At 41.7% G+C, this 17,454-nt stretch overlaps 1 protein-coding gene across 2 annotated transcripts in view; it reads left to right on the top strand.

The window, feature by feature from the left end:
• zgc:171482 (zinc finger protein) overlaps positions 1 to 16,834 on the top strand; it is a 60,486-nt gene extending 43,652 nt beyond the window's left edge. For both annotated transcript variants that reach the window (XM_052080040.1, XM_052080038.1), the window contains exons 6-7: positions 2,556 to 2,652; positions 14,255 to 16,834. In XM_052080040.1, the coding sequence (XP_051936000.1) occupies positions 2,556 to 2,652; positions 14,255 to 14,276 (119 nt within the window). In that variant the 3' untranslated portion in view covers positions 14,277 to 16,834. The remainder of the gene's footprint in view (positions 1 to 2,555; positions 2,653 to 14,254) is intronic.
• Positions 16,835 to 17,454: the final 620 nt, after the last annotated feature.

Here is a 17,454-nt window from a genome sequence, read left to right as displayed (position 1 = left end):
TCCCTGTGGTTACAAAAAAATACAATCATCTGGATACAGATTCCTTTTTTAGGTACAGTAGATGTATTGTCTACTTTAAAAAAAATGTATCAGCATGAGGACGAGTTCATTTTGTGCAACCACTTGATGGAATAAAATTGAGTAAATTAAATTTAAAATATATATTTACTTATTTATAGGAATATTATTTTCAGTTTGTACTTCTGTAGACAGCACACTAGTTCAACTTCTTACATCTTGACTCTGGGTTGATCTGACCTCAACTCTTTTGAAATGCGGCTTGGTTTTTGTCTGTGTTTTCAAGTGGGACACAACTTTCAAACAAGTTCATTGAATGAATAAAATTCATATTGTTAGGCATCGCCGAAATTATAATGACCAAGCCTGCTCTCAACTGGCCTCTTTTTACATTCAGTGCTGGTTTAATAAAGCAAGACAACGGAGAAAGTTAATTGTCCGTGCTGCATGGAGCTCTGGATACTATTATCCTGCCTCCACGGTGAGCAAAATTAAAAGATGACGACTTGTCATTGAGTTGTCCCACCGGAAGCTGGGAAGTACTTTGAACATGATCCACACTGATATTCACAGGTGGTGGTTAAATGGCGTATTGAGGGTTCATTTCCTCATTCTCCTCTGGAGTCCATCTTTCCATTCCATTAAAGCAAGTGTCTTGACAGCAGCAGTTGATTCCATGATTGTTAGCACTGAACGCTTCCACAAAAAAAACATTTATAAAAGCAACAAGGCACTGTTAGAGCTTGGCGCAGCATCTTGATAGAATAGCTAATTTGCAACGTGCACTGAATGGCCCATTAAGATTCCTTTTGCCCAGTTAAGGCGGATCAGACACCCAAAGCGCAACAATGCTTTTTTTTTTTTTAAAGGAGCACAATACATCACTTTCATTTTCTGTGCTCTAGATCATTAATTTTCGGGAAGTCTCAATCCCAGCGTTGCCAGAACAGCCTGCAGGCTGTACATTAGACAACAGCCTTCATGCCAACGCCGCCCCCCCCCTCCTTTTTTCTGTCACTAGCATATTGTTTTACGTAATTAACAAGGCTTAAAACGCCCTCACAAAATACTTCTCTCGCCTGCATAAATTCACCTCTCTTCCCCGCGTGCAGTCATTGTGTCTTGCACCTCATTTGCGTGGATTAGTCCACTGTGTGGTCTCATAAACCAAAACCGCTTGCGTAACCTAAAGAAAGTCATTGTGTCTAAACAAGAACCTTGTCTGTAGCTATTTTTCCATCTCGGAGATCAGGGCCAATCTGTCAATCAGACTAAGAGCTTCCCCACAAAGGCACCAGCCACATTTCATCATTGACAAGAGTATAAAACAGCAGACCTCCGTGTGTAATCTTTGCTGTGCTATAAGAATAAGAGGGGAGTGAAATGTACAAAAAAAAAAAAAAAAGGGAAATTCTGGTAATTGACACCCTTTCTCGCCTGATGACATTTTGTTGAGAGAAGTACAGTGGGGCCTGAAATTCCTTAAAGCTCATCAAATAGTTGCAAGTGAAAGAAAAAAGTTCACGAATAAGTCCAACTTCAACGTAGTACAACATTTCTGAAGCGTCTCACGTCAGCATGTCCAGTGATGTCACCTCACGTCAAATCAATAACTGCCCATGTTCCGCTTTCGCTGAGGCACTTTGGTAAGAGAAGAATATCCACCGGAAATTAGCACTAGTGGCCATGTGGCTGACTGAGCAAAAGTGCTGCTTCATTTAAGCCAATCAGGCTTAGCGCTGCTACTTGAGTTATTTTGGTCGATTGCTAAGTGTAACATCTCATTCTCCTTCCCCACAATTCCATCTCCTCTCCACTCTTTCATATACTTCCTGCCGGTAATGGGCCCACATCACTTGCTTGGTCTACCTAACCTCCCAATCTGTGCTCTCCGTTGCCATCTTCATGCTGATCCATCTATTTTTGGAAAGCACGTTGATCTCGACCACCTGCAAGCCCTCCACTTTGCTCGAGCACGCATTCACCGACACAATAGTGGCGAGTGAGACGCCAACTGACATGCAGCTGACTGCACTGTCCTTGCCCTCCTCCCTCACCTTGTTGAGGTTCAACAGCTTGAAAACACACACATGCACACACGCGCGCACACACAATAACTATCTGATCTAAAAATGTAGCCAGCTTTCTGCTGAATGATTAATAGATTCAAATGTTTCTCCAGATGCAACCTAATTAGGAAAATTAGCCTGCTCTGCAGTGTGGAAAGTAGGAGCTTATTTGGCAGGGGTTCTATTTGATACCTTGAAGTTTGAATGCCCCATCAGGACAATTTGGAGTTTAATTTGAAATTTGACTGGCAGACCACCTCATTCGAGCTAATTTAAGCCAGCACCCAAGACTTGATGAATTGAATGAATTTTTTTTAATACTTATTCAAAGTGCAAGTGACCACGGCATTGTTGTGGCTTCTGCTGCTAATTATGATGATAACAGCTTCTTAAGGGGTTTTCAATGAGCAAATGCCTCTTTGTAAGCACCCTGGAAAGTAAGTGCGACTGTGTTTGATGTCTCTCCAGGGCTGCGCAGTAGTTACTCCTGCAGCGTCTGCAGCGTGGTCCTCAACTCCATCGAACAGTACCATGCACACCTCCAGGGCTCCAAACATCAGAACAAGTGAGTACAACGGCTCATCGTAGCGTGTGAGGACAAACGACCTACGAGGCATTTGATCTGAATAAGAGGAGGTGTGGGGTGTGTACGCTTGTGTTTTTGTCTGTGTGTGTGTGTATGTGTGTATGCGTGTTCAACGTGATGGCTTCTTGGCTGGTGAAGTGAGGCGAAGTCAAATCTCATTTCTGGCCTACAGAGAGCCAAGCAATGTTTTGACAGCAGTGTGATAAACATGCAAAAATGGAAAACGGTTACGCAATTAATAGCTTGCAAACTTGCTGACATGACATGACTTTCAGTGTTTTGTTATTGTATGGTGGAGAATTCTTTCTCCGAAAATAATGAACGTTGGAGCACTGGTAAGTCTGCAAAGTGTTCATAAAGACTTTAGATTGTCACAGTTATCTCATTTTTCGACAGTATACAGTATTAGTCTTTCAACGTCAAGTAAAGACTAATAAAATGGGTTTGTGGTTAGTTGTCTCTGAACCAAAATGTATCCACTAGCCAAAATACTGGGAAAGAATCGTGAGCTATCATCCATTTACCAGGAGATAACGACCAGAATCCTTGTAGGGCAGTTTGGATTTCATCTCTCCATGTCAGATCTTCTGCACAGTATTTAATTCTGCATCTTGAATTTTTTTTTCATGCCCCCAATAAATGTTTGCAACGTTTCTTGATTGAATATGATTAAAATTAAAGTTATGGATTATTCATTTTTTCACATTTGCTGTACGACAGGGTCGGTTGCCGCCGTATGCTGCTTTCACAATTGTTCATTTCTTTGCTGTTCGTGCACACTTTTTGCTGACTAGTTCATGAATGGATGACCCGCTACGCTACGCCGTCAAAACGCGTGCAGAGAGTGAAGCCCAGGATTACATTCGAATCTTCTCATTCATCAAACCAATCATAGGATTTTATAACAGGCTGCATGACTGCGCTCATATTCACCCTGCTCTGAGTATTTAAAAAAAACTATTTCAAAAGCTTCACTGAACAAGAGATATTGAGAAAAAAAGGGTGAAGATCCATCTGTGGCTGTTAAATACTGGGCAGGTTCAAAAGACTATTAATATTGCCGACATGCCACAATAGAAAAATGAAAATAACTAAGTATGATCTACAGTCTGAAAATCCACCTCTAATATAAGACTTAACATAACATACAAAGCGCTCAAGATATTTATCACAAGTGACAAACGATGGCAGCTAAACCATCAGTGGCTAGCACATAGCATGAGAAGCTAACATCATGCTCTGCATCAGGACTCAAGTCAATTGCAAAAATGGCCAGCCATCCATTTTCTAGAGTGCATTCATACAATGACTTTTGGGACACGCTGTACTTGGTCGAACACGGAAATTGTGCAACTTTTGAAGCATTCGAACTTTGAGCTACCATTGTACTTGCACTGCAACTGCAGTAAATAGCACGGGGGGCAAAAGCCTGTTTGTGGATAGCCAAGCTGGCAAGGTTGAAGGCTGATCCCCTACATTGCAAAGTCTGTTGTAATTGAAAGCGGCGGGCTCATAAATCTCTGTTTTGTAACATTTCCTATGGTACACAGGACAAGCATGGTGAGACACTGAAAGAGTTGTTTATGGGAGAGCTTCATAAAACACATTGGAGGCAGAACATGCCGCGGACAAAGTCAGACAGATGGCCAGGGAGATGCGGCATAGCACAAAGATGGTGTCGGAGGCAAACGAGCAGAGGGAGTGCAAAAGAGACAGAAGAACATGATGAGGTGTGTGAATAATTTTTTTTTAAAGGTTCAAAGAGGAGACGCAACTATTACAGCTAGTCTCAGGATTGCTGAAAGCTGTGAGGCTCAAATGTTGCAAAGAAATCAGGAAAAGACGTTCCTTAGCCGGATTGAGAGCAGTATGGTATATATAACTGGTTTAGAGGATATGGTGCGCTCTAGTCTGACTCAAAGGAAGTCGATTTATCTGGGAATTGTGGCATTCGACTGGGATCCAAGTTGTGTGTGTGTGTGTGTGAGAGAGAGAGATAAAATCATCTATCTGAACTGTTTTTTTATTTTATTTTGTAACACAATTAGTGTTGCTGTTCTTCTGTATGTCAATTTAAAGGTATGCTGTCAGACAGTCAAAATCAGAGTTGTGAATTGTGATTAGTATTATTGTCATATGGAAGTATTGTTATGTAATGTGTTTGCTGCTTTCGCTGGTCGTCAACCCCAAAATTCTCTTTACAAAAATATGTTCCATGTGGCTCCACTAATCTGACCACGGCATTCTGATTCAGATTGCATTCGAGGAATATGAATTCATCAGCAGAACTCACTCATTTTTTTTCTCCATCTCAGGGGGTGTGGCCAATTTGCCTCATGATGTCGACCGAAAATGACATCATAGTTGCTCAGGGCTCAGGTAACATCCAATCATGCAACTGTGATGTCATTTTCAGTCAACAGCAAGTAGCAAAATGGCCACACCCCCCGAGATGGAGAAAAATGTGCAGGTGTACCAACATTTTTGAGCTGACTTCCTTTTTAAAAGTTGAGGACCACTAACTTGTAACCAATAGGTTCACAATAGAGCTCCATTAGTCAGACGTAGCTGCAACGTGTATGTGTGTGTGTGTATATATATATATATATATATATATATATATATATATATATATATATATATATATATATATATATATATATATATATATATATAGCAGTGTTTGATCTAATCTGTTTAAATTAATATTTGAAAATTGCCTGCACCCCAGCTCACTGCAGTGCATTCTGGGTAAGCCCTTGGAAGAGATACTGTGGACTTAGTGTTCATGAAGTGTGGAAAAAGTCGTTAAGAGAGAGCCCCTGGAAGCAGAATCCATTTAAAAGTGACCAGCCATTGCACACTGGACTGGCTTAGTTGTTCCAGTGGCAATGGAAAGAGGTCGAAACCAACATTTATCCACTTGGGATCGGCACAAGACCCAGGGGGTTCCACCTCATCAACTTACTTTGCCCGCTTCCATGGCAGTCAGGTGTTACTCAATTTCTGTGCTTCTCTATGTGATACTACTTTCATCTAAATTGCACTACTGTGCGTACACACAAACTCTAGTCATTAGCAAACGTGTGCAGGTTGTCATATTTGTGGCAAAGTAGAAACTGGGGCTTGACATGATAGCATGTTAAACCCCTGCCAGGTTGCAGTGCGCATTTAGCCGAGTGTCACTTTTTCCGCTGACACGTGAATGGAAATACACTCGTGCAAACGCTAGACAGGCTCGAATGGCGTATGAGTGCAGAAATAAGGTGACATGAGACTCCACGGGCGATGATTTGTGTGTAGCCTTGGTTTTGGCCCACATGACATGAACACAAACATCAAAACAACTCGATGTCCATTTGTCAACATTTATTTGGGGCCCAAACAGTCATGTTTTGGTCTGTCTCCAGTTTTTAAGAACCTATTTCTTTCTACTCCAGGCTAAAAAAAATACAAATAAATTCTCGCAAACAGTGGTTTTAATTTACTTTCCGTCCACATACGAACATAACGAAATGCATTTGCGGGCTTTCAAGCACATCCCAAAGCCACAGGAAATGTTTGTACTTGAACAATTATGTGCAAAATTAACCATCAATCAATATAATTGTAAATTTAATGAAAGTGTCTCAGAATGTTTTAAACCCTTGTGTTGGTTTATCGAACTGAGAAAATCTCTGTGTTGCTCATTGTCCCACTTCTGATGTCTCCGCATGCCAAACTAGTTAAGATTGACCCAACAGTGCGTCTGCAGCCAAAAATTGCACACAATTAAGCCTCAATTGCTTTAAGACGCAATCACTCAACAAATCATTTCACACAAGTGATGGATTATTATGTCCAACCCTTTTATAACCCCTAAACATATGGACATTTCTGTCAATTATGTCTGAAAAAAAGCAATTTCCCAAAAAGAACAGCTTTGGGGAATCAAAAACAAAGAACCAGATATTTTTCGAACCAATAGTGATGGAGAGTAGCTTTTCAATTCTCAAATTTGATTTCCTCAAATTGTGGTTGCCCCTCTATGAGAGAGGGTGACACCCCGATCGACATCACCTCAAAGAGAAGGTTCCCTTCTTGTAGGAACTGTTCACATGGCGACATGAAATGAGTTCAGCCAAGTTCAATTGTGTTGCTCACCAAAACTGCCGCGCCGTGTTGATCATGCAAACTCCTGACCCCACCCAAAAATTCATTCATTTTCAACATTGCTTATCCTAAAGTCATGCGAGTGTACCACTACACCAGGCATGTCCAAACTCCGGCCCGCGGGCCAAATCCGGCCCGCTGTCGAATTTCATCCGGCCCTCGGCCCCTGTCATAAAATCAGTGCCGTCTGGCCCGCAGGTTGGGCGCAATGGAACACGTGTTGCATTGACTGAGGTCTCGTAGACTGGGGAGTGATGTTTCATAGAGTACTGCTTCCCTCTAGTGGCTAAATGAGTAATAGCATTCACTAAATGAGTACCGGTAATAGCATTTAGACACTACAGGGCATCACTCACGAGTTAACAAGACATCACTCCGTGTTTATATTGACTGATATGTCATATTTCAAATGATCCTTGCAGTTGTGGATATGTGTATTGCTATGTTGTTCGAGTCAAAGGTTTTGTGACTATTGAAAAGTCATGGTGATACATTTTATGTTTCAAATCAATCAATTTGCACTCAGGAGACTTCTGTTTAAGAAAAAGTCAAGTGAATAAGATGTTGCATGTGATATACCTGTTTCAAATGAACCAAAAGAAATTCTTAAGATTGTTGAAATTAAAATAAAAATGGAAATGTGAAACAGACTGGCTTACTAAAATGTGTTGAACAATATTGTTGTTCAATGTAAAGAATGTCAGCCAAGGTCGGCCCCCCGACATTTTACCACATAAAATCTGGCCCCCTTGGCAAAAGGTTTGGACACCCCTGCACTACACCATTGGCGACCCAAAACAAAAAAGTGAATTTTAAATCCGATCACGACACAATCAATATGTATCTCGCTAAATACATTTGAGTTCCAATTTAAAGCGCAAATGTGAGCACAAGGTCAAAATTCAGGGGCAAAATGTTCATTTCTTGCTGATGAAAAGCCCAGCTAATGAAACCAGCACGAAAACGTGTAACTTTCCTCACGGCTCTGAGCGTGTCGGACATTTGGGATGCGTCACCGGTAACGCCACAACAGATTTTACTCTTCTACAAAACAGCTGGATGTGTTTATGTGCCAGCATTCTTTATCTGTCCCACGCATCCATTTTGCTCACCGTCAGCTGCAGGTCATTTGCAACACTCGGTTCTCCCTCCGCGCTGTCGCAGCAGACTGCTCGCTGTAATTGGAGCTGTTTTGGAAGATAACAGCAGAGATTTAACTCGATCTATTTGGCAGGCCATTTTCTCACGACACAATGTGTTGCAATGATGCCAGGTTACTTACCTGAACGTATTATAGAGGCAGAGCTGGCAGCTACATGGTCAACGTTTGCTAGGGAAAAGAAAAAAAAAAAGAATGCAATATGATATACTGCCATTACAAAACCATATGATTCACTTCGATTACGACCACATTCAATTCACTCCAATTACAATGTAACATGATATGATTGACTCCAATTACGATGTCGTTTGACGCCGTATATGAGTCGCTTTAATTGCCAGAGGTGGGAATCGTCATTCCGTCAGTGAGCTGAGTCATCGGCGATAGCCAAGTGGCGTCAAGAACGAACTTACCAGTATGACAAACTAATCAATAAATTCAAATTAAAACAGTGTTGTATGTCTTTCGGTTGCACGGAACGCAATGATATTGTCCCATCTTGTTTTTATTTCACCAATCGCGACACCGTGCTGTGTGTGTGTCTTGTCGTGATGCTTTGATCCTCTTTTCCAAGGCAAGATGCATCGCTCGAGTCAGTTTGACATTACCGTATTTTCCGCACTATACAATACAATACAATACATGCTGATTCATAGAGCGCTTACACAACAGCGGCAGCTGTAACAAAGCGCTCAACAAAACAGTTCACTTCAAGTTAAAGTGTAAACACAACACATAACATAAAACACGGACCGTCGTGCAGTCCTAAGCACTTTTCCGTAACGCGCTTTGTTGTTTGAGATGAAAGAGGAGAGAATCAAAGTGTCCTTTAACCGATGGATCTAAGACATGACATGCTCAAAATGTGCACACGTCGGCTACAAGCTCAGTTTCAAAGTCAACGAGAAGCTGTCGCGTCCATTGACAAGAAAAGAGATTGGTTCACTTCTCCTGTCTCATGGAAATGTTGCTGGCACCTTTACAGTTTCAATGACAAATTCAGCATAGCCTAGATAGCATGCTCATTCATATTCACTATAAGGCGCACCTGAAAGCATTCAATTTTCTCAAAGTGCGCCTCATAATCCGATGCACCTTCTATATGGAATCAATATTCTGATCTCTTGGACGGAGTATTTTAAATGTTCTGTAAAGCTCTTTCTTACAGCTGCAGCAGTTGTGAAAATGTGATATAATAATCGAAATCGAAATAAAGCTGGATTGTATTTTAGTCCCTTTAGTATATCTCCATGTAGTGAGTGCAGAACGCAACCCCAGCCACTATTGTAGCTTCTATTCTATGCACCCTATATATGAAATCAATTTTAAAATCGGCCATTCATTGAAGGTGCACCTTATACTCCAAAGCCCCTTAAAGTGCGAAAAATACGGTACTTTCTTTCTTGATCAATACAAACTGTAGTTTAAAAAGCGCTTGCTACTCCTTCTGAAGAAGTTACAATCTTAGCAAATCTAACTTGTTTTTCTGCCATAGTTTTCGTAAAACATCACAAATAATCTTTGCTCTCTTTGCTCCCTTGCGAGAGCCTGTGGCAAAAACACTGACTGCCGGTATGTCGTGATCTGTGTTAGCACCTTGAAATGAAGCTTGACTGTTTGCTAGCTGAACCCAGAAATGGAAAGGTGCAGTATTTTGAAACTCATTAAAATTCTTCCTCCATAAGCATTTTATGCTGAAGTATGAAGGTCAATCAAAAACCAACTAGTCAGGATGAGTTGTCGGCCCATCTCCATTTTTCATCATTTATTAGTTTATATCATTACATTTTATTTCATTTTGAATATTAAATAAAGAAACTCAGTACAAAGTACAAAATAACAGCTGAAATCATACAAATTAATTACATTTGCATCCCTCACGAGGAATAAATAGCTTTTGCATGACGGGTGCTGACATGATTCTGACCTCTGGCCTGACATGATCTGTTTGCAAGAGTTTCCTCCAGCTGGATGCTTGTATATTTGCGCCGAAGTGCAATGTTGATGCTGACGTAAACAAAAGCCCCCGAGGGCGTCCTAGTAAGGTCCAGGAGGACAATCAAATCCTTTTATCCCGCTCACCCTGCTAATTATTTGGCATCAGGGCGGGCACGTACATGCAAACTGCAAAACCAGCTAATGAACATTTATTTGGAGGTGGTGGTCAAGCGCAGGGAGGGGGCAAGTGCTAAGGAAGAGAAACCACTTGCGATTGATCAGCTAAAGGGAAGCCCTGTGCGCATGCATTCGCAATCGTGTGTCATGGTCTATTGTTCTTGGTTAGCCTCCATATCATTTGCCATAAACACAAATTCTTGTGTTTCTATCTTAGCGGGAGCACACATTACTGATTACCCCCTGATATAGGGTTTCTGAATACCAAAGTCAAATACAAATAATGCAAACAAACTCATTTTGTTCCGTTCGGTCCCCACTAAATGTATGAGAACGGCAAGGTCAATTGCAACGGTCTAGTAGCAGCACATTGAATTCTGAAGTCAACAAATTACCAGACAATCCATTCATTCGTTTTTCATTCTGATTTATCCTCGCAAAGGTCACAGGGGAGGCTGGAGCCTATCCCAGGTGTCTTTGGGCAGTAGGCGGGGGACACCCTGAACCGGTTGCCAACCAATCGCAGAAATTACCAGACAATTGTATCCAAAAATAACTGGGAGAAGCTTATACATGCAATAATACAGTGGCCCAAAGCACACTGCCAGCACAGCAAAGGACTTCTTTGGGGAGAAAAAGGAGGAAGCTTTAGAACCATTCATTCATTCATTCATTCATCTTCTTAGCCGCTTGATCCTCACTAGGGTCGCGGGGGGTGCTGGAGCCTATCCCAGCTGTCTTCGGGCAGTACGCGGGGGATTGGTTGCCAGCCAATCGCAGGGCACACAGAAACGAACAACCATTCGCACTCGCACTCACACTCACACCTATGGACAATTTAGAGTGTTCAATCAGCCTGCCACGCATGTTTTTGGAATGTGGGAGGAAACCGGAGCACTCGGAGAAAAGCCACGCAGGCCCGGGGAGAACATGCAAACTTCACACAGGGAGGCCAGAGCTGGAATCGAACCCGGCACCTCTGCACTGTGAAGCCGACGTGCTAACCACTGGTCTACCGGGCCGCCCACCTTAGAACCACTTGACCTTAAACAAATCAAACATACATTTTACCTCCTGGAGAAGTTGCGAAAGGGAGAAACCGTCAGAAACTAACGAGAACTGAAAGAGGCCAGGAAAAAAGAAATTCAAATGAAGAATGCAACAGCTCGAGCTGGTCTGTATTGCTTTTCGCAAATATAACATGCACATTTTGAAATTATCGTCATATATAACAATAGCTTCTTCTACTTAAATCTAAGCATGTGTTGCTTTTTCTTACATATGTGGCGTTTTTTTGGGGTGGGGGGGCTCATCTGATCAAATGAAGTAAGTGGAAGTAGGAAGATGTCACTTCATAATCAAAGCTGATGAGCATGGGAAAGTGTAGGAGGAAATAATTTGTCGTATTGATGGCTTGAAAAAACAAAAATTACCCTCGTTTAATCGCACGCAGACTTTTCTGTAGGTGGTCACCAGGTTGACACACAGCTCAGGAGGGATTACGGCCCACTCCTTGTTCAAGAAACTTGTCAAATGGATGAAGTTTCTTGGTTGCTGCTGAGAAACGTAAAGCTTCATCTCCATCGTGGGTTTTCTGTCAGCTTAAGGTCCGGAGACTGACTCGATTACGCTGCAACTTCACATTTTCTTGAGCTACTCCTCTACCCCCGGCAGCTTGTTTCGGGTCATTGTCATGCTTGAAGACTCAGCGTTCTTGGAATAGGCTTTATTCTGATCCAACATTTTAGTGGCCCCTCAATTTCTCCCGCTATATTATCATCTACGAGTTGAAGTCTTGCGTGTCAAAACAGCCACGGGACACAGAATTATTTCGTGAGGCGGTTGGCAACTATTACGCCCGCATTGTCGGCTTTTATCTTTGCTCACGGAGGCAACGGAGTGAGACGCGGGGAGAGCGTTTGCCTCTGTACGCGCCGAATAAAATGTCCCGCATCCATCCGCCCGTATCACGGACCTTGTGAAAATAGCACCACTCCATTGCGTCCTAATTGGATGTGCGGACACATGCTTTATAGAAGCTGGCAGCAGCTCGACCGCTCATAGTTGTTCGACCAGTGGCCCCTACACCTTGTCTTTTACTGTATGTCAGGATGTATTAAGCGCTTCGGGCTCAAGTCCGAGGGGCAAGGCTGCATTGTTCTGAACATGGGACGAAGAGACTGGGGCAAATCAGGCATCATGGCTGCCCAATTGCCCTTTTTATTCCATATCAGTGCTATGATAGACAGAAAAAAAGCTTGTACAACGTGGAACTCAGTTTGCTTGTGTTTTTGCCTCAGGTCCAAGTTTGAAGCAGCATTTTAAGTTACAGTTCAGTTTAGCAGTTGAACTCAGAGTGAAGCCGCCACCAAGTGTGTCCCGACAATGAACCCACTCCCAAAGTCTCTTCTATCTCTTCCTCATTCTGAACTGATACCAAGTTGATATTCAACTGCAGCAGCCCCATGTTTTGATTTTTCTTTTTTTTTTTTCTCCCCGACTTTCATGGAATGACGTATGATTCCCATCCATGCCTGTCTGGAGCCTCAATTCTCATTTCGTGACTATTCATTCACTTTCCATCACCACCATTTTATCTTAACTTCAAAAGCAGATGTATATTACACGAAGGTCACTTTTGAATACTAACTGAATAATATCCATCCATCCATTTACTGATCCGCTTAATCCTCACAAGGGTCGCGGGACGTGCTGGAGCTTATCCCAGCCGTCTTCGGGAATTAAGCGGGGGACACCCTGAACCGGTTACCAGCCAATCGCAGGGCACACAGACAAACAACCATCCGCGCTCATACTCACACCTAGGGACAATTTGGAGTGTTCAATCACCCTGCCACACATGTTTTTGGGGGGGAATTTGGGAGGAAACTGGAGTACCCGGAGAAAACCCACATGGGCACTGGGAGAACATGCAAACCCCACACAGGAAGGCTGGAGCTGCAATCGAACCCGGTACCTCTGCGCTGTGAGGTTGACGCGCTAACCACTCCTCATCGGGCCACCAAGAAATAACGTACGATTCAAAAATAACATTTAAAGGATGTTATCATCTTTCATGTGTCAGTTGTATTTCGCAAGAGCAATATAAAGAAACCGGGGAACAACAAGACAAATGCATGCATACAGGTGAATACAATATCGATGAAAACACGCTTAACGATAAATCACAAGCGGTGCCTGATATTGCAAGAATTGGAACTGATTTTATCCAAGAGGAAGTTGTTGCATTATATCGGATATGAAAATTCATACATACGCCGATACTTTGTAATAAATAAAGTGGGTGCACCCGCAAATTGCTTACTTTGAATACGATTTTTTCCTTTGAATTATTAATTAGCTATAAAAACCAGGACAATGTGGGCGAAACTTGAACCATTTTTCGCTCTTCATAAATACAAACAAGATGTGTAAAACTCGCTGTCAGCAGCCCACCCGAATTTCGGGTTACGACCCACCAGTTGAGCAGCAGTGCTGTTTATTAAATTTAGATGCACTCCAAAGATCAGGATTAGTGGCAATAATGGATCCTTTAAGTCAAACTATTCTGGAGGGAGTCCAAATGTGATTAAAAAAGCTTGATTAAGTAGCTTTTCTCCGGCATAATTCATTTCTTTCTATTGCATTATGTGTGAGGCGTTTTGTCCCACGGCAGAATGCAGCCACGGCGACTTCCTTTGTGACAAACAATCGGCAGCTTTAGATCGGGGGCCACCTTCAGGGTGATCGCGGGAGCTCCGATCTGCATTGCGTCTGTGCTCTTTGTTTAAAATTTCAGGTTCAGCCAGGTGAAACATTTTAAAAGGGGATTGCTGCTTAAATGGCTCACATGGAGCCAGGCATTTGATTTCTTGCTATTAGTTTCACCACGATCCCTTCCAGGCCTTTGTTTTCTTCTGCAGTCATGAATTAGATTAAGAATGGCAGGCGACACGGATTGAAAGGTAAATTAGATTATTTTGCCGTGGTCCTGAGCGACAAGCGCAATTGCTTTCTCCCTTGTGGACTTCATCCATGTTGCCCCCCCCCCCCCCCCCCCGGGCGAAAACAGCAATTTCTTGTCACGCGAGCCCCACCTCAGACACCAAACAAGACTAATAAATTCTTTTCTGCGTTTCGTTTTGTTCGCAGCCTGAAGCAGCAACAGCAGTGAGCCGCTCAAGAAAGACGTGGAGTTAGCGGACCTCAAAAATCCTGCCATATGTCACAAACCGAACAGCGTGTGTGTGTGTTTGTGTCTGCACATCGGCAACATGCACGCGTGACTTTTTTCATTTCCGTGACCTAACATGAGATTTATTCTGCACCCAAGTGTTTGACATGAGTTGTTTGCCGACGGCCACCGCAGGCTATGTGGCTGTGGACTGCCATATAAAATAAATAGTAAGAATAATATGAATAATGATAACAATTTAAAAAACTTGTGTGAAACAGTCCTGGATTCTAACGATGTCAATGCCCAGAATGTTCCTTCCAGTAAAGCATAAAATATTTATATGCTGGCCAAATGTTCAGTGAAAGTGATATACTTTTTGATGAACGGGTGTCTTTTTGCTAAGATTTTGTTTTGTTTGCTATATTAAATATATATTTTTTAAATATTGACTTCATTAGCATTTTATTTACATTTGTCATCAAGTTCCTTGTCTAGAAATGATTCGTACCCTTTCTACGTACAAGCATACCCAATGACCAAAACGTATAAATGATTGGAATGCTTTAATAATATAGAAAATAGTGGCCAGGGATGTTTATTTAATCAACTGCAGACGTGTGGAGGCGTTCATTTTCCGGTTATCTCATTAGGGGGAAGCATTTTTGTGAAAATATTAAATATTTACCGATGCATTACAATTCCATCCAAGTAACACGTAAAAAGGACTATTAAAGTGTCAATTTAATAATGCTAATGTCTTGAGACTTGGTGAAGCAGCATTTGGCTTTTGACTCAAGGTAATTGTTGTTTGCTTGGTTTCAAATAACTAAACTGGGGATGTCCCCCATCACATTTTGGCACCTGAGCCTGAATCCTGATGCTGTGCAAGCACGCTCTAAAAAGTTGCACTATAAATAAATGACGTGTTTGTGCAATCTCTGCACTTTCTGCCCCTTTTCTTTTTCCACTCCACCACACAAACACAAAATGTTTCACTGTGTAATGTAAAATTAAGATATTGCCGTTCCATGTGGCAATGTCTTTGTACCTCAGGATTATTTTGGTTTTCTTTCTAATGTTTAAGTAATAGGAAGAATCGAATGATCTATTTGACCCGTATTGTAGCTGCAAAATAGGATGAGGATAAGCGTCACAAAAAAAAAAAAGAATGGCCAATTGGAAATATCAAGAAATATCAGAACGTAGAAAATCTTTAAAAAATATTTTTTTTGTCATTAGCACTTTTTGCTACTTTCCAACCAACAAACAGAAACCCAATCAACAGCGTCATTTGAACTTTTCATTTGGCCAGTGTATGAATAATCTGGTTTTAACCGCATCTTAAAAGGATGGCCATCAAACAGCATTTACAATTTGGATGCTGATGCAGTTCTCACTTTCGGGCTCCTTCTCACATCACGTGACAAACACTCAGGCCCACACAATGAAAAGAAAAAAAAATCATGGACAAGAAAAGCCCCAATGACCTCAGTTTACATGATAACATGGCATTGTGTGACAACAAGTACAGTGGATGGAAGGGACGCCAACCAAATGATTGATCGAAACCCTATTTTTGAGGTGATTCTGCCATGGATTGATGGCAGCAGATCGACAAAAAGCAGCACAAAAATGACTTTTCAACTTTTCAACTGGAAGCTCGTGTTGAAGTTCGTGAAAACATTCCTACAGAGCTGAATATTGATGTCAGAAAGCAGTCCGGAGGCAAAAAAAAAACTGCCCTGGTTTGCCAAAAAGGGCAACGTGTATTCTAACTTTTTTTTCTGTTACTAGAGCCAGAGGAAAAACATCACTTGCAAACTATGTAGCAATCATTGTGTCATGATACTGTATCTCAATGCATGGAAAAGGTTACATTCACTTGCTTTTTTTCTTCTTCTTCTTTTGTGTAGATTGCTTGCACATTTTGGAAATAGTGCTGCTCTCTGGTGGTTAGCTTAACGCATTATGGCTCACACCTCAGTGACAAAAATAGCTAATTTTAGTACAGATTAACCTCTGTTTATTGAACAGGGGCTACTTTTGATACTTGAACTGTCGACATTGTGTATAAGTCATCTTATCAGAGTGTCCGTCAAGTGAATATTGAATTGTTTGTAGCACTTTAAGAGGGGCGGGGGCGGGGGGGAGGGGGGCGGTTGAGGCTCCGCTTTTCCTGTGCTGTTGCTACACGGTCTGGTATTCGCCAAGAGTTTAAGTGTAGGACCGAAATGGCACACCACCACACTAAGCTACGATTCTTTTCTTTTCGGATGAGTTCTGTTACACTCATTCCCCAAATAAATAAATAAATAAATAAATGTTTTTGCTTTCTGCGTTCTGTGAGAGAAGCGTGAACTACAAATGACCTTCTGTAAATTAGACTGTTCTGAAGCAAAAAATAAAAATAAAAAAAGTGTGTACATAGGCAGTATAGCTTCAAGTCTGTGGATTTATGAGGATTTTTGTATTTATATTGTTTATCTGCACTAAGCCACTGGGTAATGAGGGAAAATGTGTTCTTATGATTGACAAATAAAGAAATATGCTGACATCCATATGGAGAATAAACTGTCTTTTGAGTGTATGATGGAAAATCGCTGCACTGAACAACAAGCAGGGACTTTGGCTCCAATGCCAGAGCTAAACTGATAGATTAAAATATAACGTCTAAATTTACAGTAAAATTAACGTCTATACACATTGTGGAAGATGCTGAACCAGGCATCATGACTGTGTAGTCGATTCATGTTTTGTTACCATTTACTTGACCAGTTCAGACACTTTTCTTATCATAATAAATAAGACTAACTTTCAAAATAAAAGCACTGCGTATTTGACAAATTGTGGCCCGCAGGTCATACTTTGGCTTGCAGGTACAGTATAATCTATGATGGCGAGTGGGAGAAAATGTGGCGCCGCATGCAAATAGAGCATAAAGCTCAGCTGTGGTTTGTTTTGAATATAAAAAGGCGGCAAGCGTGCTGGAAGATTAGAAAAAAGTGCATTCCGCCTGTTTCCAAATGAGCGAACCGCTTCAAAAGCTTGGCGCTTGCAGCAATGTTTCCATGGTAACACCTCAGACGCAAAAAAAAACTGCAGAAGAGCGGCCGTGGCGCGTCGCCGACACGTCGATAAATATTGACATCAGGAAAACCACCTGCCAGGAGGACGG

Source organism: Hippocampus zosterae, chromosome 11 (genome assembly GCF_025434085.1).
Source record: "Hippocampus zosterae strain Florida chromosome 11, ASM2543408v3, whole genome shotgun sequence".
Lineage (NCBI taxonomy): Eukaryota > Metazoa > Chordata > Actinopteri > Syngnathiformes > Syngnathidae > Hippocampus > Hippocampus zosterae.
This window is presented reverse-complemented; position numbering and strand designations above follow the sequence as displayed.